At 57.7% G+C, this 27,828-nt stretch overlaps 1 protein-coding gene across 1 annotated transcript; it reads right to left on the bottom strand.

Annotated features, from left to right (window-relative positions):
- Positions 1–847: 847 nt before the first annotated feature.
- On the bottom strand, positions 848–27,646 carry SARDH (sarcosine dehydrogenase). Its single transcript, XM_072883301.1, has 21 exons — positions 27,600–27,646; positions 26,495–26,816; positions 25,687–25,865; positions 24,989–25,168; positions 24,256–24,379; positions 23,961–24,061; positions 22,404–22,508; positions 21,804–21,933; positions 19,388–19,474; positions 19,170–19,260; positions 16,980–17,121; positions 15,886–15,969; positions 14,742–14,855; positions 14,052–14,190; positions 13,269–13,382; positions 11,592–11,739; positions 11,151–11,244; positions 6,017–6,179; positions 5,523–5,691; positions 4,924–5,059; positions 848–2,779 (listed from the first exon to the last, which is right to left on the bottom strand). The coding sequence occupies exons 2-21, from the start codon at positions 26,808–26,810 to the stop codon at positions 2,654–2,656; spliced, it is 2,742 nt and encodes a 913-aa protein (XP_072739402.1). The 5' UTR covers positions 26,811–26,816; positions 27,600–27,646; the 3' UTR covers positions 848–2,653.
- Positions 27,647–27,828: the final 182 nt, after the last annotated feature.

Genomic DNA, 27,828 nt, shown 5'->3' with positions numbered 1-27,828 from the left:
CGGCTCTGCAGGCACTCTCCCATGCTGGCACCCTGGCAGGGATGGAGGGAGGGAGGGATGCTGCGACTCCCACCCGGCGCTTGCCTCCCCGCTGCAGGGCCTGCGGCTCCCCGCCACGCTCCTCCTCCCACTCCTCCGCGCTGGGGAATATTCGTCTTGACGCCACCAGATGCCAATGGCCGGGAACAAATGATACCTCTGTGATGGGGTTTAGAAAGTGGGAGGGAGAGGAGGGAGGGACATGGGGGGGGGGGGGGGAAACAAACCTTTTGGCAGGAAAAATGACTCCATGAAATACCTAAATGTAAAATTAGGAAAAAAAAAAAGGAAAAATTACTTTTTGCTGTTGAGCTCCAAAGGGAAAATACTCAGGAGGAGCAGAGGAAAGGCCAGCGGTGCTGCAGGAGAGCCCGTCCGTCCCAGCTGGGCCCCTGCCCCTCGCTGCCCTGGGGCGGGTGGGAGCCAGGGCACCTTAGGTTTAAGGAAAAATCTCCGGTCAGAGCACGGCGGATCAGAAAGGCTGTTTTGAAGCAAAACATTATCTTCGCAGGCACGCGGCGCATCCCTGGCTGAGCAGGGAGGCAGTGTGCTCCTTGCACCTCTTCTCCTTCACCAGCTCCCTCATTTATCCCCAGGACAAATGGACAGGACTGCGGCCACCCCCTCCTCTGCCCTCCTCCTGGGCAGCATGGGGGAGTGCAATCACCTCCTATTCAGAGAAAAAATCATCCCAATCTTCTTTTTTAATGTTTCCAGTAAAGCCAAAGCATTTGAGAGTTCAAACGCTTGCCCGTGGCGCTTGTTGCACGAGGCTAAGGAATTGAAATCAGCTCTAAAGAGAGTATAAACCAAGCAAGCCTAGTCAAGGGAAATAAAGTGAAAGCAGGCAGTGTGATTATTTCTTCAGGCGGGTAAAAGCTTCGGCAGAGATCAGGCCCTTGCTGCGCTGCTGAAGATGGAGCCCAGCAAGGGGACCGGAGCAAGGGATGATTTATGGGGACAGCCTGGGAGCAGCTGCCCCTTCCCCTTAGCAGTGGAGGGGTTCACGCGATGAAAACCCTTCCCTGACGGCTCCGAGACCAGCTCTGCACTGGCAGAGGCTGTGGGGCTGGCAGCACGCAGCTCAGCCTCTGCGTGCGTCCCTCTCTCCATCGGGAGCTAAAAGGGACCTCCAAGGCGACCTTCGGGAAGATGCCAGCAGAGCAGACGGGAACGTGGAGCCGCCGGCGGCCGGGGGCCAAGGGCAGCCCTGGTGTCGGTGCCCCAGTCGGTGAGCTTACACCACAGCGCTGAGCTGGTCCTGCCCATACCAGGAGCAGCCCAGAGGACACACAAACACAAACTGTACCGGCAAAGCAGCCGTGGGCCAAAACACGTTCATCAAACTCTTTTTCCTTCTCCTCCAAATTCAGAGGCTACAGACACACACGTGCAGCAAGGACCCAGATTCCAACGGCACTTGCCTTTCGGAGTTTCTTTTATTCGCTGGGGCGCAACACGAGAATCTCGCCCCAGTTAAGCCTCGAGGGGCTGCACGGCACCACCGTGTTTTCCTCATTCCAAACCCAGGGGCCAGCGCAGGCTGGCAGTGCTCCCTGGGCACCAACGCGCTCCCATTGCCACGGCCAAAAACTGGGACTTGCCTTTACTTTCGCCCTCCCACAAACGGACAAGGTCATCGTTCAGGTCCGGGGTGGATCGACCCTCCCCGCCCTCCGCACAGCCATTGCACGCTGAGGCAGCACTTGATCACCACGAACAAAACTGAAGCAGGCACTGAACGTTTCGTACGCCAGGGTTGATTTTTTTAAAGGGCCTCAGGTGCCAATTACCACTGAAGGCAACAGAAGTTGGTGCTTAAACTCCCTCTGAACTTTGGAGACACAAGGAAGCATTTTGCCAAAGCGGGACCTGAAGCTTCAGCTGTGACCGGGGCAAGATGGGATGGAGGAACGAACCTGTGCTTGCAGACATGGGAAGAACATGTCTGGAAACCCCCTGGGTAAAGCCAACAGTTTCATGGTGCAGAAGAACGCTGCAGTGGGCAGAACATCCACGGCGTGAGCCTGGGCAATGGCCCTGGGCTCCCTGCCCCTTCCTCCGTGGCCCCCATGAGCACTCCCACCCCAGCTCCAGGTCCCCAGGGCACAGCCAGGATGAGGTGACAGCCCTCAGAGCGGGGACAGATGCAGCAAGGACCAGAGAGACAGCAGGTTTGGAGGCTACAGCTGTTATTAACAGCAGAGTTAGTTTAAAAAATTCATTTCCAGGCAGCGTGAAACTACATTTTGGGGGAAAGGGTTTCCAGCAAAGTCAAAAATTGAAACCACTTCATTTGCAGTCAAGCAAAACACTGTTTTCAGGCCAATTAACCCATGGAAAAGAATTATTGCTGTAGTGGTACTGCTTCATTTAGAAAACAGGAACAAAATCTTTGGATTTTTTGGAATCTCTTCCTCCTCTTCCCCTCTAATTTGACCCAAATTTGCTCGATGAGTTCGCTGCAGACGTTTGCCCAGCTCTCCCAGCAGACTCTGGAGCCAGCTGGGGCACCCAGGGGCTGGGAATTTGGCTGGCAGCTCCTAATGGCATCTTCCCTCTCCCCATCCCGGCGTCCGCAGCACCCGCTTGCCAGCCCCGCGCTGTCACGCTCTCAGTAAAAGCCCTTCACTCGCTTGTTGTCCGGGTCGAACGGGGACTTGGTGTGTGCTCGGGCAGGGTAGGTCACTCCCATCCGCTCCAGCTGGTAGCTGCCGCTCTTCACAAAATCCAGCGAGACCTGCAAGGCAGAGCCACGGCGAAACCCCCGTTAGGTGCTGTGAGCTGCAAGGCACCAGTGGGGCACCAGCGCCCTGCCAGCATCCCAGCTCCATCACGGGGCAAGACCCCACACCACCCTGCAGATCTGCTTTCTGCAGAAAACCCAGCTCTGCCATCCCAGGAGGATGCACAGAGAGGAGAAAAATAGATTTTTAAAAGCACTCAGCTAAAAAAAATAAAAAGAATGCAGTATTTAATTTTTTTGGAGGTTGTTTCCCCCCCCCCCGTGGATTTTTTCAATGGCACCCAGGGCAAGGCGCACTTACAGCCAGGCTGTGGGAGCTCATTGCCAGAGGGGCCAGAGCAACCAGGCTGGGCGGGGGGATGGCACACCCCATCGGGGTCAGCCCTGGCTGCAGGAGGGGACCACGGTGGCGGCCAGGATGTCACCGCTCGGCGTGACAAGCATGAGCTGTCCTCTCTGCCCGCGGGGCTCACCCAGTGCCAGGCAGTGCCGGCGGCTGAGACACCCTGGCGCAGGGAAGGGCTGGAGGCTCTCGATGCTGGTGTGTTTTTATCACCTGGAAATTGTCAGTGATTCAGCAACAAACAGAATTTTTGTTCCTCTCCTCGCCGCCTCAACCCCTGGACCTCTTCTGCTCTTCTGACTCTCTAGCCCTGATGCCACAGAGACATCCCCATCCTGGACCCCCCTTCCCAGAGCCGGGGAGCATCACACCCGCTCGCTGAAGGGCCATACCCACGGGAAGGAAACTAAAGGGTCTCACGCAACATGGCAAGGCCCTGAGCAGCCATGCTGGGCACCTCACTGCCAGGGAGCTGCAAAGAGGGGGGCTCTGTGTGCCCTCCTCCAAGGGCTCGGGGCTGGTGTGGGGTCTGGGTCCAGCACCAAGTCCCTGATGGGGATGGTATGGGACAGGGTCCCAGTGCAGGTCCCCTGAGCCACCTCCCTTCCCTGCACAGCAAAACTCCCCTCTCCTTCCGCAATTACTGCCCAAAGCAAGCAAGAGCTATCCCAGGGAGCGGGGACACGAGGGCTGCACATTAACATCTGCTTAACAAGCGCCGCTTCCTGGCTGCAGCGGCCACGCAAAGGAGCTGGCAGGGCTGGGGACCCCACGGGGCGACCACCCGTACACGGTGCCTCTCCCCACCGTTGCCATTTCAGCCCCCGCAAAGCCCAGCAGGCAGCTGCCTGCTGCCAGCCCCGCGGCACGCTGCCACGGCAGAGCTTTCCCTGCAGCGGGTGTGCGAGCGGGGAGAGCAGCGCGATGGATGCACCCGGCGGGGATGCGCTCAGCACCGCTCTGCCGCATCGGTGCCTCGCTGGAGGCAGGAGGGGATCGTTCCCCCGCCACCTCCATCCCGCTGCCTCCGTCGTGCTGCCTGGGGCAGGTGGGGGCGGCCGGGGCAGCGAGATGCAACAGGGAGGAGGGGGGGGGGGAAGGGGGAAAGGAGAGGAAAGTCTAGGGGGGAACATTCACCATGGGGAGAAAAGGTGGTCTCCAGGGGCTGAGGGAGCAACTGGACCACAAAACCACTTGACTTGGGAGACTTGCAGTGATGCAGGATTAAAAGTCAAGGCAAGCAAGAGGATGAAAGCACGAGCATATGCACTGCTCTTGGTTTGCAACAGGGAGGGTCCCTGGGGACGTCATCCAGAACCCTCCGTCCCCGCACGGGTTCCTTGGCCTCTGCCTACAGCACGCTGCTTAATGAGGGCATCTGATTTACTATCCAGGAGTCTCCCAGGGTTAATTAAGAGCCTGCTGGGCTCCTATTGGCCATTGCTCCCTGTAACATAAGTTAATTCACTGCTGCAATTAAATACTTGGTTGCAATTAACGTCCAAGGCAGCGCTTGAGCCAGAGAGCATTGCTGGGACCAGGCAGAGCGACAGCCAGTGAGACCAGCCTCGCCGCCGAGCCATGGCATCCCTCACCCTCCAGCCTCCCGCGGGGGAAGTGCGAGGGGGGCTGCTCCATCTTGCTCCCCAGACGACAGCGGGTTTGCAACAGGTTTGTGCATATGGCTTCCAAACCACACAAGTGCTACGCTCCCCCCCAGCAAGCCCCCACTGCGGGGAAGGAAGCGCTGATGTCCCTGGGACCTGGCGGCGGCAGCAGGGGGGTCTGTACTCACCGGGCCCCCCGCGGGGTCGCGGATGTAGCCGTAGGCGATGGTTTTGTCGATGGCAAATCCAAAGTCTGCCCGACGGATGTGGCCGACCACCTCGCCATCCCTCCAGACCGCCTCCAGGCCGAACATCGGCACCTTCCTGCAAGGCGAAGGCAGAGCTGCCGTCCGCAAAGCCCCACGTTGGGACCCCATGGGGGAGAGGGGCTTGGGGGGACCAGACCCTGGCTCTGCCCCAGGCCAGCCCACATGGCAGGGCTCCCGCTGCCCATGGGTTCATTATCCCCCCCACGGTGATCCCAGGTGCTGGCAAAGCCCCTCCAGCCCGATTTGCAAAATCTCCCGCTGTTCTGGGTGAAACAAGATAAACCCACTCCCTGTCACACCATTACAGCTCCCATTAAACATCCAGCAGGGGATTGGCAGTGGGATTTAAATTAGAGACGGAATCAGAGCATGGGAAACAGCTGAGCCAGCTTGCAACTCAGCTCCACGTGCGTGCCCGGGTGCAGGGGTGGATGGGGATGGCTGAAGGTGCTCGTCCCAGGGTGGCCACTGGCACTGGGTGCTGCCGGCGCTGAGCAGAGCCCAACAGTGGTACTCACTCCTCGGTGGTGAAGCAGACGAGGCGGCGGAAGATGCCCTTGGCTTTTTGAGCCTCCACAGCTTCCCGGCCCAGGAAGGGGATGCTGGACTTGAGCTTGCAGGTGAAGGCTAAGCCTGCTTCTAGCGGGGTATCGTCGGGGCGCAGGTCTGCGTGCCAGTGCCTGTACCCTGCAGAGAGCAAGCATGAGTCGCCCAGCCCCTCCCTGCCACGGCAGCAAGGCCAGGGTGAGCAGCATCAGGAGACCAAGACATCACCCCTGCCTCGTGGACACCCCTGTTGCCCTCAATTCACTTGGCCCTGGACAAAGCACCCTCGAGAGGAGCCTGTACTGGGGAAGTCTCAACAAGGAGTGCTGGGGCTGGTAGCATCTCTGCAAGTAGCTGCCAGACCTCCAGTCACACTAACCCGCCCTCAAGCCGGGAAAAACTCATTTGCCCTGGTCCCCTGGCCGGAGGCAAAGCAGTGAGCGCTGCTGTAAGGAAAGCAAGAAACCTTTCTCGATGCTGAGGCTGTCGATGGCTCTGTAGCCAGCGTTGGTAATGCCGTGCCGGGCACCCGCCTGCATCACCGCCTGGTAAACCTTCACGCAGTCCGCCTTGGGCACGTGCAGCTCCCAGCCCATCTCCCCGACGAATGACAACCTCATGGCACGGACCTGCGAAATGCAAGAGGCCAAACACCGCTGCGGACGGAGCTGGGCCGTGCAGCGCGGGAGAGGCTGCGGGGCCACGTGCCGCCGTGGCAGGGGGAAAGCCAGCTTGCCCAGGAACCTTGTGCAAACGCCCTGCTTCGGTGAAGGGCATTTCTGTGCTCTCCCTAGTGCAGGAAGCCAGGGTCAGATTGAATTTCTTGTCTCTGGACAGCCTAACTTGGCACCTCAAACCCAGCTACCGTCAGCGCCCAGGAGGGATGGCCAGCGGGCAGAGGGGGCTGCGTTCAGCATCCTCCAGCCATCGATCCCAGGGCTGTCGCACCAGCCCGGCTGGGGTTAGACGTGATGCTCCGGCTCCAGCCGGGCTTTTGTCTCCCTCTGCTGATCCATCGACGCCAGAAGAAAGCCCACGGGCACCCCCAGCCCTGTGTCTCCCCACATCAGCCCGTCAGACGGCCCCCAGCAGGACTGTCCTGCTTTGGGGCACTTGGTGGCCGCTGTCCCCCGGGGATGTCCCCGACCTGGGACGGTGCTCCCATGGCAGAGGCACCCAAAGGCCCTACGCTGCTGGGCAGGGGCTGAGCCCAGCGTCCCGACCCGCGCCCCGCTCAGCCCAGGGGATGCTCAGGTTTCCCCCAGGGGAGGTTGTGCCCCAAAGCATTGCTCTCTGCTGCCAAATTAGCTCCACACCGAATGCATGAAGCTCCAAAGAGGAATGAGCAGATCAGCACAGGGGACTCGGTGCTTCTCTGGGGAAGCCTCATCCTCGGAGATATGCCTGCCTGCCTGCATTGCCAGGGGCACAGACGTCCCAGCCATGCTGGGACTGTCCTGCCCATGTCCCCTCCCCAGCTTCTCACCCAGGCAGGCTTGCCTGCATCCCCTTGTTGTCCCTGCTGAACCAGTCTGCATTCCCAAGGCTTTCCAGGCCGGCTGAGGCCACCCCAGCTCAGGCATCTTCCCTGGAGATACCCCCTGAGTCTGAGCTGCATTTCCCTCTGCTTCATCCCTTTGGATTTCTCCACTTCCTCCCCCACAAAAACTCCTCTGGTTCATCTCTTCGGATGCACATCAACTGCAAATGCATACCTCGCTTTGGGAGAGAGATTAACTCAAGAGTTTCACACCAGATTGTGATCTGCAGTCTTAATAAAGCAGTTTTCAGCTAGGAAGAGACTTCCAGGCTGGTTCTGTTGGCCAGGCATGCTCAGCAGCTTTGGGGCTGTCTTGCCCGTGGTGGCTCTGGATGTCATTGGGGCAGAAACTGCCTCTTGCCATTTGCAATCGGGAACTGGTCTGGTCTCAGCTGTGCTGTCTAATCCCAGGTATAAACAACAACAGACAACAGCAGCCGCTGCCCAAAACAGGCAGCGACAGGCACGAGAAGTACCAAGGGGTGCCCGGGCTCTCCGCTGTGAGGACGGCCAGCGGGCGATGGCCAAGAACCCGAATCCATCCTTGCTTCCCCCAGCCCCCCCTGTGCTCTATGGGCACTGTAAAAATAATGTCCTCAAGCAGAGTTTAAGGCAGCTTTTAAGACGCCTTAACCTTTACAATAGAAGTGGAGAGGAGGAAGGAACACAATAGATATTGGGAATTTATTTTGAGCCTCCTCTCCAGAAGACGTGCCGGGGAGCCAGCCCCTGCCCCAGCCGCACAGCGAAGCCCAAAGGCTGGCAACCGCCTTCCGAGGTGCACAGACACAAGCGGCATGGAGAAGCTTTTCACTCTTCACAAAGGTGTCACCTAATTAGGGAACAGCCAGCGATCAAGCCACTGCAGCCAGCTACCATCTTCATGCGGCAGGAGATGCTCTGGGGATTGGCAGGCAACTTCCCTGCCTGCGACTCAGCAGTCAGCGCTGCAGCTCAAGTGCATTTTAATTCCAGGAGCAAGTTACTCCTGGGAGAAACTTCCCCGCAAACCACTGCTGCTCTGGGGGAGCGAGCACCCCGGCAAGAGCGGCGAGGCAGAGCAGTGCACCGTAGAAAACAGGTATCCTCAGGAAAACTGGGGTGCCAGTCATTAGCTTTGCACAGGCAGGGGTTGGGGATTGCACCCACGCGAGCGTACCCCAGGCAGGGGTGCGCACCCCACCACGGAGGCCAAGGCTGGAGCTCAGCCACCCCAGCCGGCTTTCTGCTAAATTCCCCTAGGAACAGGTTTTTCTGTTAGATTTCAACTGGAGCTATGAAATAGCATCAATTCCTGGGTCTTTCAGCAGCAATTCAAAAGCATTTTAAGTATTCTAGAAAATGAAAACCCGAACTTTACCCTGTATCCAGCAGTGAAATTCAAAGGGAGACCTTTCTCTGCTGTTCAATACAATGAGAGACGCTATATATAAACTCGCAAACCGATCGGTAATTTCCAGAGTCATTAACTCTGCTGGAGCTCTCCTTTCACTCCAGCTGATTTTGTTCAACTACTGAGTTAATGCATGAAAATCTCAGCAATAACTTTTTAAAGATGTTGGGTTCAGTTTAATCCCCCTGGAAGGCGATAATATCAGCAAAGGCTTCAGCCTGCTGTCCTGAGAAACCCTCCTACTCTAATTTCAGCGTGGGATGGAGTCCCCTGGCTCATTGTGCGGCGGGGGCCTGACGGAGACCTCCTGAAGGGTGGCCCCGCAGCAGGCAGGGTGCCCCCCCAGCCCAGAGCCCTTGGGCAGGAAAGCTTTTTTCCTACAGCCAGGGCATTTACACCCAAAAGAAGCCACAACATTTCTACCAGCTATTTCTGCCTCGCAGGACCGGATTATTTTTTATAAACTTGAAGCGAAATGCAAATAAACTAATCACGCTCTTAAAGACGGGAACATTTACACACCTTTCCCAGGGGATAAGTAGATTATTACGAGATGTTATCAGCTTGCCACGGGCGTGACGGGAGGACGTGGGGAGGGTTATAACTCAGCAGTGGAGACTGAAATGCAGCGCACTGGACAACCTGCAACCACGGATTGGCTTTTGGGTCCCCTGTGCCACTGTTCTCCCCCAAGGGACACTGGGCACACTGCAAGGTTTCGGTACCCGGAGCACAGGACACACTGATGGTGATGGTTTGGAGAATTAATCCGAGTTGGGCAAAATCTGTGGCTTAGTTAAACCACCCTAAACCCTGGCTAGGCTCTTGCTCACAAATCAAGTAACCTTAATTTGATTTAGCAGCAATCCCTTCAGCAGCCAGCTGCATTCGAATTAAAGTCACTTTAATTCTGAATGAAAAGTGTCTGCACGCGGCTTAACCCAATTTCACTAATATCCAGCCTGCCTCTGGCTCCCTGTTTTCCTGCTGCCTTTTATAAGATTTACCACTGCACCGTCACCCCCTTCATCTCCCATCAGACACTGGCCCAAGAGCCAGAGCAAAGCTCGGCACAGTCCCTCCTGCCAGCCGGCTCCTCCGGGCAGGAGAGGGATGCCCTGGGACCGCTGCCTGCCCAGATTTCCCATGGGAAGGCCAGGGTACAAACTCTAGCCCCTCTCCCAAAGGGGTGTTTTTGCAACGGAGGGAATATTTTACCCCGATGGGGTAAACATCAATAAGAAACCGAGGCGGAGCTTCTCAGGCAAACCTTGCAAAACCTTTTCCCCGATACCAAAACTTGCCCGCAGCAGATTTTCCCAGAATGTTTCTCTTTTGACAAAACGACACTTCATGGTCACCAACTCTTCTATTTAGGGTGTTTCAAGCAGGCTGAATCAGCAGCTTCACACATGACAAAACTCCCCAAAGAACTGCTATCACCCACTTTCCCCACGGATAACTTCAGACCGTGTTGACCTCTGCCGGATGAGGCTGGGGAGAGATTTAAGGCATTTTTCTCGCTGCCCTGCACCAGGCAAGACAGAGTCCAACCAAGCAGACAGCACTGCAAAACCTCACAGCAAACCCCGGGGACTGATCCGCCTCTTTGCAACACAGCAAAGGACACCAGACCGCTTTAGGCTGAGCCTTGCTCCCTCAACACCTCCGAGTGATGCCACACAATGTGTTAAACCCATCGCTGCGGGTGCCGGCAGAGGTGCCGGGCTGCCAGCCTGGGCAAGGTGCATCTCCCGCGGCTTGCTGAGGACTGTGGCTCTCAGGAGGGCACGCATGTGCCTGCCCCGTGCTCTGCAGGCAGTGCTGCAGGCAGGCAGCGCTGCAGGCAGGCAGCGCAGGCAAAGCGAGCTCACCTCCAGCTGCAAAACACCGCACCAGCGCTGCCTCCCCACGCGAAGCATCGGGGGGCAGGAGCCGGCCAGCACCCCCCACCTGTGACTCCCCACCAGGCACCCAAGCTGGGCAGCCAGGCTGGTTGCCACCGTCACCCCGAAGGGCTTCTCGTCCCCCTGCTGTGACACTGAGGGGCTTAGCCCGGGGTGTTAGTGCGAAGCATTACCATTTCTGCACTTTTCTTGCATAACCGCTGGTGTGAGCCCTGAAGTCTGGGCAAACGCAGGATGATTTGCGTTTGTACAGAAAGCTTAAGGTTGTCAGACTTCTCCTGTGATCAAATACACCGGCTCCGCAGGCTGCCCAGCCCTTATCGCCAGTGCTTGACGTGCTTTACGTTAAATAGTCCCTATTTTTTTTATGAGTAGGGTGAAAAGGAGTGGATCTAGAGTGTCACACAAATCTCTTTACCACCAGTGCTCAGCCCTAATCTGTGGGAGGCATCTCTTGTTCCTCCGACAGCGCTGCAAAGCCATAAGTCACCATGTCCCTTCCTCAAGCTCAGCCCGGGCTACGACACTGCTGGGCAGGCTGGGAGAGCAGGCTGGCACCTGGCAAGCAAACGGGGAGGAAAACACCCCAGTTTTTGGCCTTTTGCAACCAAAAAACCCAACAAAACCTCCCAGCTGCCCACTGCAGCAACGTGGAGGCAGATGGGTTCCCTAGCAGAGGATGCTCGGCCGTGCAGGCTGGCGAGGAGTCACCCCAGGGAACAGACGTCCCTGGGGAGCTGGAGGGCCGGCCCCGTCCTACCGTGCATCCTGCAGCCACGGCGAGTTTGTGGGTGGAGAAGGGGAAGGCTTCGTTGCTGAGGTCGGTGTCGAGCACTTCTTGGAGGACGATGCGGCTGCGGGGAAACAGCAAAGCGGCCACAGTGAAAGGACGTAGCTTGTCAGCCTGCTCTGAGCGTTATCACTAAAACTCGCTTTCTCGTTTTGCCTGCAAGACAGACTTCTCCCTCCAAGGGGGAGCTGCCGTGGGTGATATGCCATGCTGTGGGAGCCTCGAAAGAAATGCCAATTCCCCAGCAAACAGTGTCGCTCCAGCCAGACCATCGCCTGTTGCCATGGGGCTCACACCTACCCCTGCCCGATACGGGGACCTGGCCTGCGTCTGTGTCTCCATCCATCCCTCCATCCCTCCCTCCATGGTCAGGGTGCAAGGAGGGGGCCGTGACACCCTCCCCGCTCTCACCTCAGGGGTCCCTGGATGCTCATCATGCCCAGCTCCTCCGAGCAGTCAAGGAGTTTGCACTGGAACTTCATGTCCTGCAGCACAGCGGTGATGTGTGACCAGTTGTGCTGAGCCACGGCCCCGCCGATAGCCAGGTAGTAGCCGTCCCCTGGAAGACACCCCCCGGCAGCCTTTCAGGCTCGAGAGCATCCGGCTGGGGGTGATGCCCAGCCCAGCTCGGGGCTGGTTTTGCTCCCCGGAGGCTGAGCTGCAGCCCTGAGCCTCTCCAGCTTGCACAGCCTGGGGGGGGACTGCCAAGAAAGGGGGGGTTAAATAGCGCTGGGGCAAGAGAGGGCTTTGGGGCTCCGCTAACATCCACTCTGCCTTTTGTGGGGCTCAGCACAGTGAAAAGCAAATGACCATTAAAACCTGAAAGGAGAAAGGGTAAAAAAAGCTGTTCAAGCCCTGAAGGTGCCTGTGTGTGTGTGAGCATCACGGGAAGAGAAAAAAACCTCTTTGTCCCTTGAGACCAACAGCAAAAGCATCTGCTCTTTTGTCCCAGTACAGAGCGGATGCCAAAGTGCGAAGGGAGCCGGGAACTGCAGGTGGGAGCTGCACTGTATACCAGGAAGAATTTTGTCTTGTCAGTAATCCTGGCTGGAAAAATCCTCAGGGATGGGGTTTGAGAGCTGATTAATATGGAATCAATCTTCCCTCTGTCTTTCCTGCCACTACAAAATTGCTCTCTGATAATCTGTCATAACGATAATAAGCGCAGCCACCTACTGTAATCGGAAAAATAGACTTTGCTGTGATTAAACTCCTCCATCGCCCGACAGACCCTGCAGCTCTGCCATGCGCTTCCCGTCGCCCCTGCGAGCACCCCAGACGAGAGGGATGCAGGATTCTCCCACGGGGAGGGGAGAGCTCACTGGCACCCGACCACGCCAGGGCAAAGGCAGCGAGATCGTCCCCGCAACGCCCACCGCCCCGCGCCGGCGCTGGGGGCTGCACCCGCTGCAGGGCTGCTCCCTTCCGAGCAGCAGCTCTGAGGGTGACAGTGCCTGGGGACGGGGCTGCGCTGGCACCGGGCATCCCAGTGCAAACCTCCCTTCTTGGCAGCAGCCCTGGCAGAGCCCGGTGCCACTGGGCACGGCGCTTGGCAGCGCTGCCGGAGCCGAGCTCAGCGCCTTCCTCCGCTGCTGCTGCTGCTGCTGCCTAATGCCATTTCTGCCCTCTGGGCTGACTGCTCTGCTCCCTTTCAATTCCTCTTTATTGCAGCTGATAAGGACTTGGGGAGAGGTCAGTGCCGCCAGCCGGGGCTGGACAAACCCAATAACACCGGTGAGCAGCGCAGGCCCCCAGGGACAAGGGGGATAATCGGGTTACAGGGACCGAGGGGCGGCAGTGGAAAAAGCCAGGTGGCTGCCATTAGGTAAATGCAATCACCCCTGCGCCTGCAGCCCCCCGAGCATGGCGGGGATGGAGGAGATGCTGGCAGGCCTTGGACCGAACGTGCCACCATGGCTTCCCGGGGCTGGAAAGGTCTTTGAGTGCATTGATGCAGCTGAAAAAGGCAGCGGGAGAGGCTGGAAGCTGAGCTGCGGGAGGGTAAACCCAGCTGGCAATCCGCTCCCAGCCCCACGGCGGCTGCAGAAATGCACCCGACTCTAGCATCCCTGTGCTCAGGGCTTTTACCTTCGAAGGCGGGGGCCAGGGGGGAGGCCGGGTCCCCGGGGCTGATCCGGCTGACGGTCAGGTCGCTCTCCACGCCGCCCCGCTTGTTCAGCATGCAGGTGTACACGGTCGAGCCTGGGGAAAGGAGACGGGCACTGCTGCCCATCAGCCGGCCCTGGCACAGAGCCACGGCCCCGGCAGAGGGAGGTGGGTACCAGGAAAATTTGTCCTCATTGCTACATCGGCTGCCAGTGCCTGGGTATGCCCTGACTGGCCCTGCACGTCCCAGCATCAGGAGGGGGAGAGGAGCGATGCTTTTTCCCCTTGAGATCTGCGTGAGGAGCTGAAGCTGCATCCTTGGAAATGCCATAAGCTGCCTCCCAGCCCTGGAGGAGGGCGCAGCTTCTCCCCGTGCAAACTGTGGCTGGCGAGGGTTGTGCTTGATTTACTCCAGTACCCAAACCGTGGCTGGCGAGGGTTGTGCTTGATTTACTCCAGTACCCATCACATCTCCAGCTGTGAGCCACAGCTGGAGCCAGAGGGACCCCCCCTCCCTCACCCCCCAGCTCAGAGCACATTTGCCCCTGTATAAATGAGAGCAGAATCCAGCCTCCGGTGAGAACAGGGAAAGCAGTCGCTCTCACACGCTTCCCATACCCTCTGCAAAAGCAGCACTTAAAAGAAAAGCCAGTTTGGGTCCCCTCTGGTTTGTTTTGGTGTAAGATGTGATTTCCCAGGGCATCCTTCCAGGGCAGCGCTCGGCAGGGGCAGCACGCAGCCAAAATAAGGGGGCTGAGCCAGTACCTGGCGCTTTGCTCACATCGGCAGTAAACAGCCAGTTCGCCGCTTTTGTTGCTTCAGGACCAACCAGGTAGAATTTCCCAAAATAAGACATGTCGAAGAGAGCCAGGGCGTTTCTGCACATTAAGCATTCATTCTTGATCTACAATTACAGCAAACACACTGCTGAAGTTGATCCATATTCTCACTCCACAAAGGGAGATGCGCATTAAAACCATTTACGTAATGGGAAACAATACCAGAACACTTGCCTGGTGCCTTTAAAGGCTGTACAGCTTCAAAACGCTCCTGAAAAATCAGGTGTTAAATGGAGCAAGCCTGGCAGGCCATCCTGTATGCTCAATCCCACTCCTTACCTCACTAACACAGTGACAGTTATCAATAATAATAGTTAAATTTTATCAGATTGGGTTTTTCCCCCAAGCTAGTCTCAACTCTTTCATTTAGGAAAGCAGCAGTAAAATTCCCGTGGCCCCTCCGCCGAGGTTTCCGAGCACACGCCACGCAGTTCTTCTAATCTTTTTGGAACATTTTTCCCAGTTTTGGGCAAAGCTCGCTGCTTCCCCTCCCTCTGAGCCTCACTGACTCCACCCAAAGCAGTGGTGTGGCACGGGCTCTGCTGCCTCTAACCCCCCCCCGCTCCAGATGTGCCCAGCGGTTTTGGCTGGGGGGGGGGCTGCCCCCCGCACTCACGATGTCATGGTGGGGGGGGAAGTCGAAGGTGTACTCATCCCCCAGCAGCCGGTTGTAGGTGTAGTCCCTGTGGCGTTCCTGGCCATACGCGCCGTAGTAGTCGTAATCCAGAACCTGGGGGGGAAGCGGGAGGATGGGGGCAGTGAGGAAGACAGCATGAGGCTGAAGCTGAGGGGCTGCTCCCAGTCACATTCACCCTATGCCAGGAGAGGAGCGGGTCCGTGCAGGACTTGGCCCCAGTGATGGGTCCCCTCCCTGGCATCCCTGCCCACAGTGATGGGTCCCCTCCCTGGCATCCCTCCCTGCGGTGATGGGTCCCCTCCCCAACATCCCTGCCCACGGTGATGGGTTCCCATCCCAGCATCCCTGCCCACGATGATGGGTCCCCTCCCTGGCATCCCTGCCCGCGGTGATGGGTCCCCACCCCAGCATCCTTGTCTGCGGTGATGGGTCCCCATCCCAGTGTCTCTGCCCATGGTGATGGGTCCCCTCCCTGGCATCCCTGCCCGTGGTGACGGGTCCCCACCCCAACATCCCTGCCTTCAGTGATGGGTCCCCTCCCCAACATCCCTGTCCCCGGTGATGGGTCCCCACCCCAGCATCCCTGCCTGTGGTGACGGGTCCCCACCCCAACATCCCTCCCTGCGGTGATGGGTCCCATCCCCAACATCCCTGCCCATGGTGATGGGTCCCCTCCCTGGCATCTCTGCCCACAGTGATGGGTCCCCATCCCAACATCCCTGTGTGCAGTGATGGGTCCCCTCCCTGGCATCCCTGCCCGTGGTGATGGGTCCCCACCCCAACATCCCTGCCTGCGGTGATGGGTCCCATCCCTGGCATCCCTGCCCACTGCTTTTCAATATATAGAACTGAGATCGGTGCCTCTCGTCTGAGGGCATTGCAGGCAGATGTTGCCTGTTGCAGAGGGACAGGCAGACAGACACACACAACATGCACACACGGATCTCCTTCTTACTGCTGTTACACTGAATTAAAGCCCAACAGCTTTTATGGGCCCATTTTGGGGACATGCACCTGCTTGCAGCATATCGCCCACCCTGCAGATGCAGGACACATCCTGCACGCACCAGGCACGGCCGGTACCCTCCGGCCAAACCCCCCCCGAAACGCGTGCTGTGCTTACTGGGGCTGCTCCCCCGGGGCTGAACCAGCCAGGCCTCTCCCAGCCGTGCCGCTCCTGGAAAACGCAGCCCTGTCGCAGCAGCTCCTACGCAAGCGAAGCCAGAGAAATGGGAACAAATGGTTAAAAAAAAGCCTTTTCGCTGCTTTTTGAGCAGCACCCAGGCTGCCCTCCCTGAGCACATGCTCAAGACCTGACTTGTGACCCCTTGGCTTTGGCTATCAGCAGCCAAAATCAGCTCTGCACTTTGTCTTTTAAAACAGTGGCAAACCCGAGCTGCCTGCAAATTGCCTGATATTTTTGTTCCCCCAAGAAAGGTATTTGCCTCAACGGCAGCTGACGGGCAGGGGTCTGGCAGCCCAGCTGCGCACCCCTCCAAAGCTTGCGCTCCGGTGCAGGAATTATTGACCGAGAGATGCTAAATCCGGAGAGCAAGATTCCCCCCGATGTTTACAAAAGTAATTATATAATAACATTTAAGATTTATATGGCAGCCTTCTCATTCCTCCTTTGTGCTCTCAGGAAAATCTCCCTGCACACAATTAATTAGGGATCCGTTAAGATATTTTTGTTTGGTGCCTCTGTTCGGAAAAGAATAGATTTTGTTGAACATTTCAGAAATGATTCAGTGCCTATTTATAAAACACAGCACATGTTCTGGAGCTCCATGTATAAATACCAGGCTGTCAGTCAAATGGGCATCGCTTATTAGACATGCTATTAAAAAATAAATTGCATCCTCGGTGACAGAAAACAACCGAGCTGTCAACCAAACACCGGGGGACGGCGGGGAGGGACGTCTGTTTTACTGCTTGAGCCTCTGCTCTCCATCGGAAGAGGAATGGTGTGATAGGAATTAGTGACGAGCAGAAATGGGCTTGAGAAATGTGGCTGCTCCTTGCCGGGGCTGGGACTGGGGCTGGCAGTGACGGGGTCACCCCGAGCACCTCGGGAGCGCTGGGTGCTTTGGGGGGCTCTAAGCCGCAGGTGCCGCAATGCCGCGGCCACTCCTTGCCACGTCTTTTTGGCTGCAAGGGTGGTGTGAGGGCATCCCCGTGCTCCAACAAGGCAGCGCAGGTTGGGGTGCGGGTCCTCACCTCGTGCAGGGGGTCCTTCCTCACGTTGCGCCCCGCCAGCGGCTCGTCGTGGGGGAAGACGACGGAGTAGTTCTTGGCGTAGGACTCGTGGCTCCGCTCCCGGATCCAGCGGTTGTTGTCGGTGAGGGAGTGGTGAAACCTCCTGGAAGGCAGGGAGAGGGCAGCGTCCGGATGAGCCCACCAGCTCACAGCGTGCCTCCTCCCCCAGCCATGGACCCAGGTGTGGATGCAGCTGCTGCGGTGTAAAATTGCTATTCCTGCACGCATTTCATGGGTAGGAGAGCAGAGGAACGGAGCAGGGCTTGGTGCTGGCCGTGCCGCAGCCCCTCTTGCCTCCGTGGTGCTGCCCACCGGAGCCGGGCGCTCGCCACAGCCCCGCACCGAGCTCCCCAGCCCTGCTCCAGGCACATGTACCCCAGGGCAACTGGGAGCAGAATACAGCCCTGCTGGGTGGGGGGGAATAGAAAAAAAGGAGAATTGAGGTTAATTCTGCTTCACTTCAGCATGGGGCCAGCCTCAGAGCATGCCTCGCACACAGCCCGGGTTTAAACGCAGCCCTGACGAAGGAAAGAGCCCTGGACATTCCTTACATTTTTCATCCAATTCTCCCTAGGCTGAAAGATAAATAAAACCCCAAGCATTTTAAATTTGTTTGACATATTTTCATCTTTCAAACAGAAAAGCTCCTTGAAGGAATGTGCCAGCTCAGCACATGCTCAGGTTATTATTACCAGAGACCTATAACTCACGGAGAGCAGCCCCGGGTGCCGGTGGCACCTTTCCCGTCCTCCGGCTTCAGCAGGCAGGGGAGCGCGGCTCTCCGAATTATCACCAAAGCCCCCAGGTCTGGAGAAAGGGAGGCAGGCAGCAGGTGAAAGGCAAGGCAAAATGTCATCTATAGGGCCTTTGAAAACAATATTTTCAGCTTCCCTCCCCGCTGCCTGGGTGCAGAGGAGAGGCAGGGCACCAGAGCCGAGCCCTGCAGTGGTGCAAGCAATGCAAGCAATGCTCCCCAAAAGCAGCTGTGGGCTTGCTGCGAGGGCAGCTGCCTCTTCCGCAGGCACGGGACAGGCAGCAGGTGACACATGGCATGTCACGGGCACCCCCGGCTGCCCCGTCAGCCCCAGCCCCTTCACCAACGTGCTGCATTTTTGACAGCGGCAAGAGGAGCAACAGCTGCCAGATGAAATATTTACAAGCGAGTGTTTTGGGAGGATAAATATTTAAATGTGCGGGAAAGGGAGTTATTTAAAGAGGAGCTTAGTAATTGTCACCAAAAGAAAAAAAAAAATGGGACTGACACCAGCTTGATGACGAGGCAGATGGGATACGGGGGATGCTCGGGTAATCCAGATGCAAGGGCTGGAAAGCCCACGGCCACTGTCTGAGTGGGGCTGGGGTCCCATGGTGCAGGTCAGCCCCACGATGGCCGCGCTTGTGCCAACCGCCGGTCTGACGGTGCAGCGGTGCCTGCCCAGCCCAGGGGTTTCTCCTTCCCGGGCTTGGCCCATGGCTGGCCTGCCTGCAGGGCTGGTGGAGGAAGGGCTGCTGGAGGCATCTCCCGCTGACCTCTGCAGGCACCAGCACCAACTCCCCTCTCCTCCCAGCCCAAGTCAATGGGTGTTTACCAGCTTTGCCACTAGAGTAACATGATTTTCAAAGCTTTGTCCCTGCCAAGGTGGTTGCTGTCACTAGCAGCCCTATAAGAAAGCCCAAACCCAATCAAATATAATCGAGCAAGTCAAAAGCAATTACAGAGCCAACATCTGCACAGTCAAAACTCCCGGCCCATGTCGTGCTGCAGAGGGAGGGAAAAGCTAATCTTTCTCCTGTTGAAATCGTCACCCCCGATTATTAACTTAGAGGATTAGGCACGGCACTAATTGAACAACAACAAAACCCAAACGTAATTACCCTGCCCTTTCCCCACTGCAATCTCCTCGTGTCTGATGGAAGCCGCTTGCATAGAAGTAGGATGAGGCAAATGAGATAAACCCCACGTGTAAATTCATTAAAGCCATCGAGCGTAACTGATTCCAGCTCCTCGGAGGGGCTGCAGCCTGACACCCACTCCCAATGCCAGCATCCAGCCCCGCCTCAAAACCCGTCCCCAAGGACCACGCGCGGATGAAGGGTATCGGCGAAGGAGCCCATAGCCCGTGGGGACCTGGGGCAGCCGGGGTGACTTGCCTGATGTCGTAGCCATACATGTCCTTCTCTGGCCGCCCGTGGATGATCCAGTGAGCCAGCTCCCTCCCACAGCCGCCTCCCAGCATCATCCCTGGGGGAAGAGGCGAGGACCCAGATGAGGCCAGGAGGCCAAGCGCAGCTGTGGACGCCGGGCTCTGCCCGGGATACGGTGCCTGCGTTGGGATGCCCAAGGTGCGATCCCTTCAGGTCTCTCTTACCGGCGCTGTTGAAGCCACAGCCGAGGAAGAAGCCTCGGACTTCTGGGGCTTCCCCCATGAGCGGCTTGTGATCAGCAGTGAACGACTCTGCAAGACAGAGAGGGGCGTGTGCCAGCAAGGCCAGGGTAGGCATTTTGGGGACACATCATGCACTTTAGGAGCAGGGTTCCTACAACTTCCCGTGCTGGCCTTGTCCTGCTCCTGCTCCCAGAGAGCCAGAGTTGGACCAACACCGAGCGTTCCCAGCATCTCAGCCCGGGCATCCCCCACCTGCGTCGCTCCAACAGTGCCCAGGCAGCAGAGGCCAAAGGGAAGGCTGCCCTGGTACTGGGATGCCCAGCATCACGCAGGGGTCTTGTGCAGGCTCCTGGAGCAAACATACATACGTATATATACATATATTTGCTTCAGAAGCTTGCATCAGTATACACACATGCATGCACACAGACATTTATATGCACATCGCACTGCTGGTGACAGAAGCAGGCGCTGGTGGCACAAGGCAGCTCCTTTGCAGCCCTGCGCGTTGCATAGTCTGTCCCTGCGCTGTCGAGACCCCAGGCTCAGCTTAGCTGTGCCCTCCGTGCCCCCGGGGAGCTCGGCAGCGCTCGCTGCACGCCAGCGCTGCAGGGGGAGGACCTCGGGAGGACTTTCGGTAAATAAAAGTATTTACCATCAAAGGTTTCCTTGATGGAAACCTTTCAATCAAGGTTTAGATTGAAAATTTGTGAAGAACGAATCCCCATCCAGAAGGTGCATGAGGCACCGCGGCGGCTGAAGCAGCCTCTTTCTTTCTCCCACTCCGCCAGTCAAGGGAGCTGCACAGACCCATTCATTGCTTCTTCAACATCTGGGCCATATTTCATTTTTATGACTATTTTTCACCTTCATCGATTTCTGCTGGGAAATTTCATGAATTTAAGCTACTTTATTCGGCTGAGGGATTGCTGCTGATGTCGCCCAAGGCTCCTGCGCTAATGATGTCTCATGCTGCCAGCTCCTGCTCCCCACAGGGCTATCAACCACGGCCCCTGTGCAAATCCCCACCAGGGAGGACGGAGCCAGACACCCTGACAGAGGTGTGCAGTCCTCCTCCCTATTTTATGGTGGTTCATCCATCTGCGTGAAAGAAGAGAGGGAAGACAGAGTTCAGCCGGGTCCTTCCCCTGCCCAGCAATGCCCAGCTTGTTTCCCAAGATCTCTGGGCTCAGGAGAAGGCAAGAGGAGAGCCAGAAGATTATTTCATGCCAATATCCCTGTACCAATACGCCAGGCTACAAATGCACTGAGTTAACGGAGCGACACCCAAAGCACCTCCCCTTCACCCGTGCTGCACACCAGCCCTGCTGACTTCGCACTGGGACGGATGCCGAGCGCTCACGCGGGACCTTGGCCGCTTGGCAGGGTTGGATCAGCAGCCGGAGCAGAAACACCTTAAACCACCCCGATTCAGTCAGCTTTCATCCCCGGCGCCCGAAGCACGGCACGGTAGCGGTTCTGGTGGTGAAATATTTACCGCGCAGCAGAAAGGCCAAGCGTTTGCTATTTGCTTCAGCCCAGTGCGAGTCAGCTGTCGCAAGCAAACCAGCTGCTGGTTTAAATCAAGAAGGAGAAAAGGAGGAGCGCTGACCCTTTGGAAATTACACTACTGTACTACAAATACTAGACATTTATCTATAAGGAGTCAGCTCCCCACCGAGGGCCACCAGCTCTGCTTGCACCACAGTTTAATCAGACCCGCCGTACCCAGGGCCAAGGCCTCCACCTTGTACATGCCATGTTTTATCTGCTGCGGGGCAGGAGATGTGCCCTACTTTCCCTCGTACAGCAGCACTGCTCCCTCCCCGAGGGCCTCGAGGGTTTCCCTGTAAATGCTTCTGCAAAAAGGCTTTTTTTATAAATTTTTTTTTTTTTTTTGCATGTGGTGGATTTCAAGGCCAAACCAAGTCTGCAGGGCTCGGGTTCGATGGCTGGCATCACCTCTAGCTGCTGCTGCAGCGATGCTATGGCCTTTAACTCCACATCAGACAGCCTGGGATGTAAATCTGGGTAAATCTAATGTCATTGGCCCAGAAGCAAGTAGTAAAAATAATAATATAACACTTGGTAAAACAACGACCACCGCTTGAAAAAAATCTGCCCCTTAATTCCCTAGTCCAGTGGCCATAACTTCGGCTGTAAATCTGTGCTAGCCACCCTCCAGTTTGGACCAAGGCAACAGGCATCCCTGTATTTCTCCACCTAGGCTGAGCCTGGGATGCCACCCCTTGGAAGATGCCACCATTGCAGCCAGACCACGGGCGCTTGCTCTGCCTTCAGAGGGTTTTTCTTCTCCCCAGGTTATGAAGTTTCCCCTTGCCTCCAGCAAGATCCTTGGGGGATTGCAGCCGCCACGCTGCCACCGCTCCCACGTTACCTGGCCCACAGACGGTGGATTTAATGCCCGTTTTCTCCAGCACTGGTACTCTGTTGATGGCACCTTCAATGTGTTGCATGAAAACATCCCAGTCCAGATCAAAGAGGCCAAAAGCAAATTTTTCAGATACCTGAAGGTGGGAAACAGGAATTGGGACACAAAATCCAGTTGAGGGTATAAGAACTTTTCAGTTCTGACAGCCTCGGAGACCATAGAAAATCGAGGCTGCTTTGCAGACTCTGGTTTCTTTGGGTTTTCATGAACAGCCCAGCCAAGCCAAAGGTCTGGGGCAGAGCCCGAATTAAGACACCTGCACCTGGATAAAGGGAGGATGGGACCACAGGGCAGGGACCGCACCGTGGCCTCTAAATCCCCCCAGCCCAGCCTTTTCATCTCATCCCTGTTGCCTCTGCACTTCATATCTACGCCACAGACAGACCCAAAGGGAAGATGCTGTCCCGTGCTTTCCCCACCGGCCGCACGGAGGTTGGTACCCGCGGGAGCCGGGGGCCGAGGCACTCACGCCTGCGCCCACCCCTCCGAGGTGGGTTTTCTGGAAACCTGCCTCGTTCCCCCGGAAAACCTCCCGGCACCGCTCACCTCCTCCCAGAAGATGGGGTTTGACTCATATCCGCCCACGGAAAGGGCATCGCCTTGGAGACGGAGATACACCGAGGCATCGTGATCACGAACGTTTGGCATGTTCTGAAAAACGGGGAGGGAGAGCGGAGGGGTGAGAGAGGGCCGAGAGCCATGGGGAGACCCCGGCACTGCCCCAGCTGCACCCCGGCGAGGCTGAGCGGGATGAGCTGGGGGTCCGGGGCAGAGTCGGCGCCTGCGGCAGTGACCCACCGAGGATGGGAGCAGCAGTGCCTCCGTGGATGTTCCCACAGCCCTGAAATTCGGGTGCCCACATTGCCCCAAGAGGAAGGCACGCAGGTCAGGTCCAGCAAACCTGGCCCAACCATGGGCAAAATGGCTTAGGCAGGCAGCGACGCTGCGGGCAGCACGCCCATTCACCAGGCTTGAGCCCAGGCACCCAAGCTGGAAGCCGAGTCTTGCACAAATCCTGCTTAATTAGCAGCTGACGAACTCCAGTGCTGCGGGCAGGAGCTGTGCTGCGGGTGCATTTGCACAGGTGCCAGGGCAGCAGGGCCTTGGCTCTCCGGCTGCTCCTCCGCGGCACCAGCAGCACCGGGGATGCTCGGCGGAGCGGGAGCAATGCTGCGGTTGATCCCAGCTTGGAAAGCATCACTCCTCTGCCAGCCACCTCCGCGGGAGGATGCAAGAGTACAACACGCGGGCAGCAGGGCGCAAAGAATGAGGGATTTGTTCTTGTGAATAATGGATAGAGAAACATTTAGATAGCACGGGAGTAGTGGTGTAGGGTCTACTGCGTTTCACGTTGACAAATGGAATCAAGGGGATTGAACGGGAGGCTCCGGGGTCTGCAAGCTGCAGCCTCTTCTCTGAAAAGTCTCTTTCTCACCATGTTTGTACGGCACAGCGGAGTTACTGGGATGTAAATGTAGTCACTGACACCAGCACTTTTTAAAATGAGGCACCTCGGACTGAAAAGTCAGACACAAACTGTGTCCGTGGGATGGAAACTAAATAACGTGTCACCCTCAAAGCCCTGGCGCCTGAGTGAATGAAGTCTCCTTCAACTCCTGAACAATTCTCTGCAGCTGGATGGCAGGAACAGACTCCTTTGGAGAGTTTAGAAATGCTTGGAGAGCTACACCTCTGCCTGCTGGGGATTGGGGCTTGTTCAGAAAGTGTTTGGCATCTTTATTAATGCTGCTATCAGACGCCAAACCCATCAGAGACCCTATAATAGTTCTACCGAGACAAAAAAAAAAAGAAGAAAATTATCCTGCTAGTCATAACATTGTTAAATATTAAATACGACTCTATTAAAGGTAGTCTGATAGTCCTGCTAGGAGGAGAAGCTGCTGGGTGTGCACTTCCCTGGGTGCCTGCAGAGCCTGACCTAGCAGCGCAGGCTTGCTCCGAAGGCAGGAATGTGGGGGGGTTCCTGCAGGTTCGAGGGTCCTTGGGGGGTCTTTCCTGCCTCGCCCTGCTGTGTGCAGGGGGGCAGGAGCCAGCGCTGTTCTCCAGAGCAGAGGAGCCGATCTGCAGCCGCACGGGACTGACCTGAATGCCCTCGATGCGCTCGGTCACCACGTAGGCGTGATGCATCCCCACCAGCGGCACGTGCACGCCGGCCAGCCGGCCCAGGGCTCGCGCCCACACGCCTGCAGAGACAACAGCCCCGCACTGAGCACCTCTGTCCTCCACGCCCCACCAGAGCTGCGGCAGTTGGGGGGTGACAGCCGGATGGGGGGCACAATGCAGACCCACCCCCGGCTCACGGGATGCAAAGCCACCTCCTGCCCTGCGGCCACAGCCCCAGTCCTCCACCTTCCCCGACGTGCTTTGCACCCCATACCTGCGCAGTTCACCACGCAGGGAGTCTGGATGGTCCCGTGGGCTGTCTCCACTGCATACACCCTCTTCACCCCGAAATCGTCAGCTCTGACCTGGATGCCGGTGACTGGGCAGTTCTCTATGATCTGATGGCAGAGGAAAGGCAGCAGAGTCACGGCAGGGTTGCAAGGGCAGTGGGACAACCCAGCTCGCCTGCCATCTAGCCCCCAGCTCTGGGAAAGGTGAATCTCAGCAGCGGTCTGGCAATGGCCATCTCCCTTTCCCCACAGCTATCCCTGTTACTGCTGATAACAACATACCCCTCCTCAGCCGCAGACTTAAACGGCTGCTCTGTGCCCCTGCAGTTGCAAGGACGTTTATTATTTACATGCACAGGAGCAAAGCAACGCACCAAGGACGGGCTGGTAGTCCCTGCCTCGAGGAATGGATTGTGTTACCTGACCCTGAAACCTCCACTCTCCTGAGGAACCTGCCTTGGGCACTGCCTCGTCTTGCTCCTAAAGGTCTTTTTTTTCAGCCTGTATTTTCCTTGGATCCCATGGTTTCTGCCAGCGTTATTGCTGTGACCCAAACAGCCACCAAAGCCGAACAGGACAACACCCTTCTTGGGCAAAGACCTGATGCTGCAGGAGCAGCTTTGCTCCAGTGGGAAAGGAGGAGGTGGGGAGGGCAGAGGATGAAATCTCCTCCCAGGGTCAACAGGCATTAATGACTAATTACTAATTAGGAACTACCGTAGCGCCTCTGGCAGTTGCTGCTCTGGCAAGAGTTGAGCAGGTACCAGCTGGATCCATGGTGCCGTCCTTGGGGACGTACAGCGTGCCGTACAGGTCGTCGATGTTCATCAGTGGGTACAGGTCCTTGGTCTGCGACGGGGTCAGGACGTAGGACTCCACACCGTACACCTTCCCCAGCTGCCAACCGGACAAGAAAACCGGGAGCTCAAGCAGGCAACAAAAGCTTTGCTCATCACTTGCTGCTGGAGGAGGAGGAGACCCCCAGGACGTGTTTATCTCCCAGATGAGGCAACTGCTACCCCAAGGCAAGCCCTAAATCCAGCGTGGGGTGGGATGGTCTGCACAGATTTCAGGGAATACGGCCCTGTATTTGCATGCAAGCTGCCTGTGCGGCTGGAAAAATGATGCTACCGCTATCTGAAAGGACAAAAATCCACGGTTGGATTTAATTTCGCCTACTTTGCCAGCATTTTACCTGATTTCAGCAGCCTTAAGGAAGCCAGGAGGCTGCCCTGGAAGCCCACCCCAGGCCACTGGCAGCTCTCTGGGTGGGAAGGCAGGGAGGGACGGGCCACTTGGAGAGCCAGGGTCCCCGCAGCCCTGGGATCCCCAGCCCTGCTCCCGTGGGCAGGAGATAAACGCCACCTCCCGCAGCCCACCCGCTCGAGGGACGCCCCGGGGGGGCTTCTCCCTACCGACATGAGCCTCTTGTACTCATCGAGGCGCTGCTTGTTGGAGGCGATGAAGAGCCCCCCGTTCTCCACCCAGCCCGTGTGCAGCCCCGTCTCGGCCGGCAGCTCCCGGCTGACCACGTCCCGCGTGTGCGCCAGCAGCTCCACCTCCACGTCGCTGGGACGCAGCTGCCACAGCAGACCTGGGGGGGGGGACACACACGACACAGCCCACGGGTGGGACACAGCCCACGGGTGGGACACAGCCACGGAGGTGGCTCCGCCACCTCCCCCCCCCCCACTGCAGGATGCAGAGGGGACCCCCCGGTCCCACGCGTGGCATGTGTCACCCTGCCGGGGCTCTCGCTCCATCTCGTGGCGACGTGGGAGCACTACAAATCATCGATTTCTCTGTTCTTTGGGCATTAAAGGAATGGGAAAAAAGGGGTTTCTGGACTAGACGACCCCAAAAGAGACAACCCCCCCAAAGGGCTTATTGAATTAACCTCTTCTAGCTCCCCCCTCCCTGCCAAAGAAAATTGGCTTAAAGAAGAAAAACAAAAAGGTGTGGAAATAAAGTTTCATTTTCCTGTGGTCATGTAAAACTTAAAAAAAAAAAAAAAAGAAAATTTGGGGGATGTTTTCTTAACAAAAAGTTATGCCAAAAGGAAAAACAGAAGCCCTGGAATTCTCCCCATTTAAAGGCAAAACTGCGGCACAGCCGGAGCCAGCCTGCGCAACGGATCCTCTCCACGCACATCCCAAGCCGTGGGCACCCCTGTGCCCGCTGCCCCCACCCCAGGGAGCACCCACGCTGTGCCCACCGCCTCACCGGCCGTGTGCCAAGTGGTGCCCGAGGTCAGGCGGTCCCTCTCCAGCAGCACGACGCTGGTGACGCCCTGCTTGGCCAAGTGGTAGGTGGTCTGGCAGCCCAGGCTGCCCCCCCCGACCACCACCACCTCGGCCGAGGGCGGTGGGGGCCGGCTGGGCTCCCCGCTCCCCGAGCCTTCCTCCTTCAGTGTCTTCTGGTACGGGACGCTCTTCTTCGCCGTGGGGCCCGTCGCACTGCTGAGGGGCCGGGGGCTTCTCCAGGGGGCTGGCAGGCAGCGGGGGGCGGCCGCCCGCAAGGCGCAGCTCACGTAGGACATCTCCACCTGCAAATCCCAAAAACACCTTGCTGGCATGGGCAGGGCACCCCCCGCCAGCCCGGGGGCTCACCACCGTTTCGGTGGTAGCGGCATCTCTGGGTGCTGTGCAAGGGGCTGAGCAGCTCATGGCGGCTGGAGCGAGCCCCGGGGCACGTCCCGGCGCGGGCTGCTGGGACCCCCTTCCAGCAGGGAAATGGGATCCCCGCTGCATGCGTGTGGAGTCCCAAACACCCTTCGGAGGGGCCCCGCTTAAAAAAGGGGCTTGGAAACGCACAGGGCATGGCAACGCTTGTGCTCGCTCACGCCTGCAGAAACCACTTTTTCTTTTTTTTCCTTGTATTCTGGAGCCTGTTTAGCCACAATGAAGGTGCAAGGTTTGCTCCTTATTAAAAGAGGGCAGTGCAATGGCCGCTGGTGGGGACGGGGACAGATCCTGCTTGCAGACACCCCAGCCCCTGCGCCCAGGGCTCCTGGCCGGGGACGTGGCTCGGGGCTTGCTCCAGGCGCATGGCTTGGGGTGCACAAGCCGGGGTGCAGCGGGGTCTCGCAGGCCAGCACCATCCCCTCCCATGCGAGCCATGGGCTGTGGCTGGGGGCTGCCCTGGAGCTCACCCCACTGAGACTCCCCACTCGCTGCCACGCGGCCTCCAAAACACCCACCGTCCCCCCGCAGCGCAGCGAAGCTGCAAACTCCCGCTCGGGAAATCCCGCGACACCCACAGGACTTTCTCGGACAGCCCACAGCAGGTTCCCACCGCCCGCAGCCACGACTTGCCAGGCTCCACTCACCAGCGAGGCTCGCTCCGGGCTGGCTTTCCCTACTGCGAGTGCTGTGGGGCTCCTGCCTTCCTCCGATGCTCTCCTCCTCCTCCTCCTCTTCCGTGCACAGCCGTCCCTTCGGCCCCTCCTGCAAAAAACATTAACCAGCACCGGAGGCCAGCGCAGCCAGCCCAGGCGGCCGGGGACGAGCTCTTACCCCTTCTCGTGGCTCTGCTGCTTCCCAACGAAGAAGAAAGGT

The sequence above is a fragment of the Ciconia boyciana genome, chromosome 18 (assembly GCF_034638445.1).
Source record: "Ciconia boyciana chromosome 18, ASM3463844v1, whole genome shotgun sequence".
NCBI lineage: Eukaryota > Metazoa > Chordata > Aves > Ciconiiformes > Ciconiidae > Ciconia > Ciconia boyciana.
The sequence above is the reverse complement of the archived record's forward strand: the minus strand, read 5'-3'. Positions and strand labels throughout refer to the sequence as shown.

Bases quoted from the DNA above. Each gene is read 5' to 3' on its own strand.
- SARDH (XM_072883301.1), bottom strand. From the start codon at position 26,810: ATGTCCTACGTGAGCTGCGCCTTGCGGGCGGCCGCCCCCCGCTGCCTG. The intron at 25,866-26,494 runs GTGAGGCGGTGG...CCCCCCCCCCAG, and splicing joins CACCACTTGGCACACGGCCG to GTCTGCTGTGGCAGCTGCGT. The intron at 24,380-24,988 runs GTAGTTCCTAAT...CTCTGCCATCAG, and splicing joins CAACTGCCAGAGGCGCTACG to ATCATAGAGAACTGCCCAGT.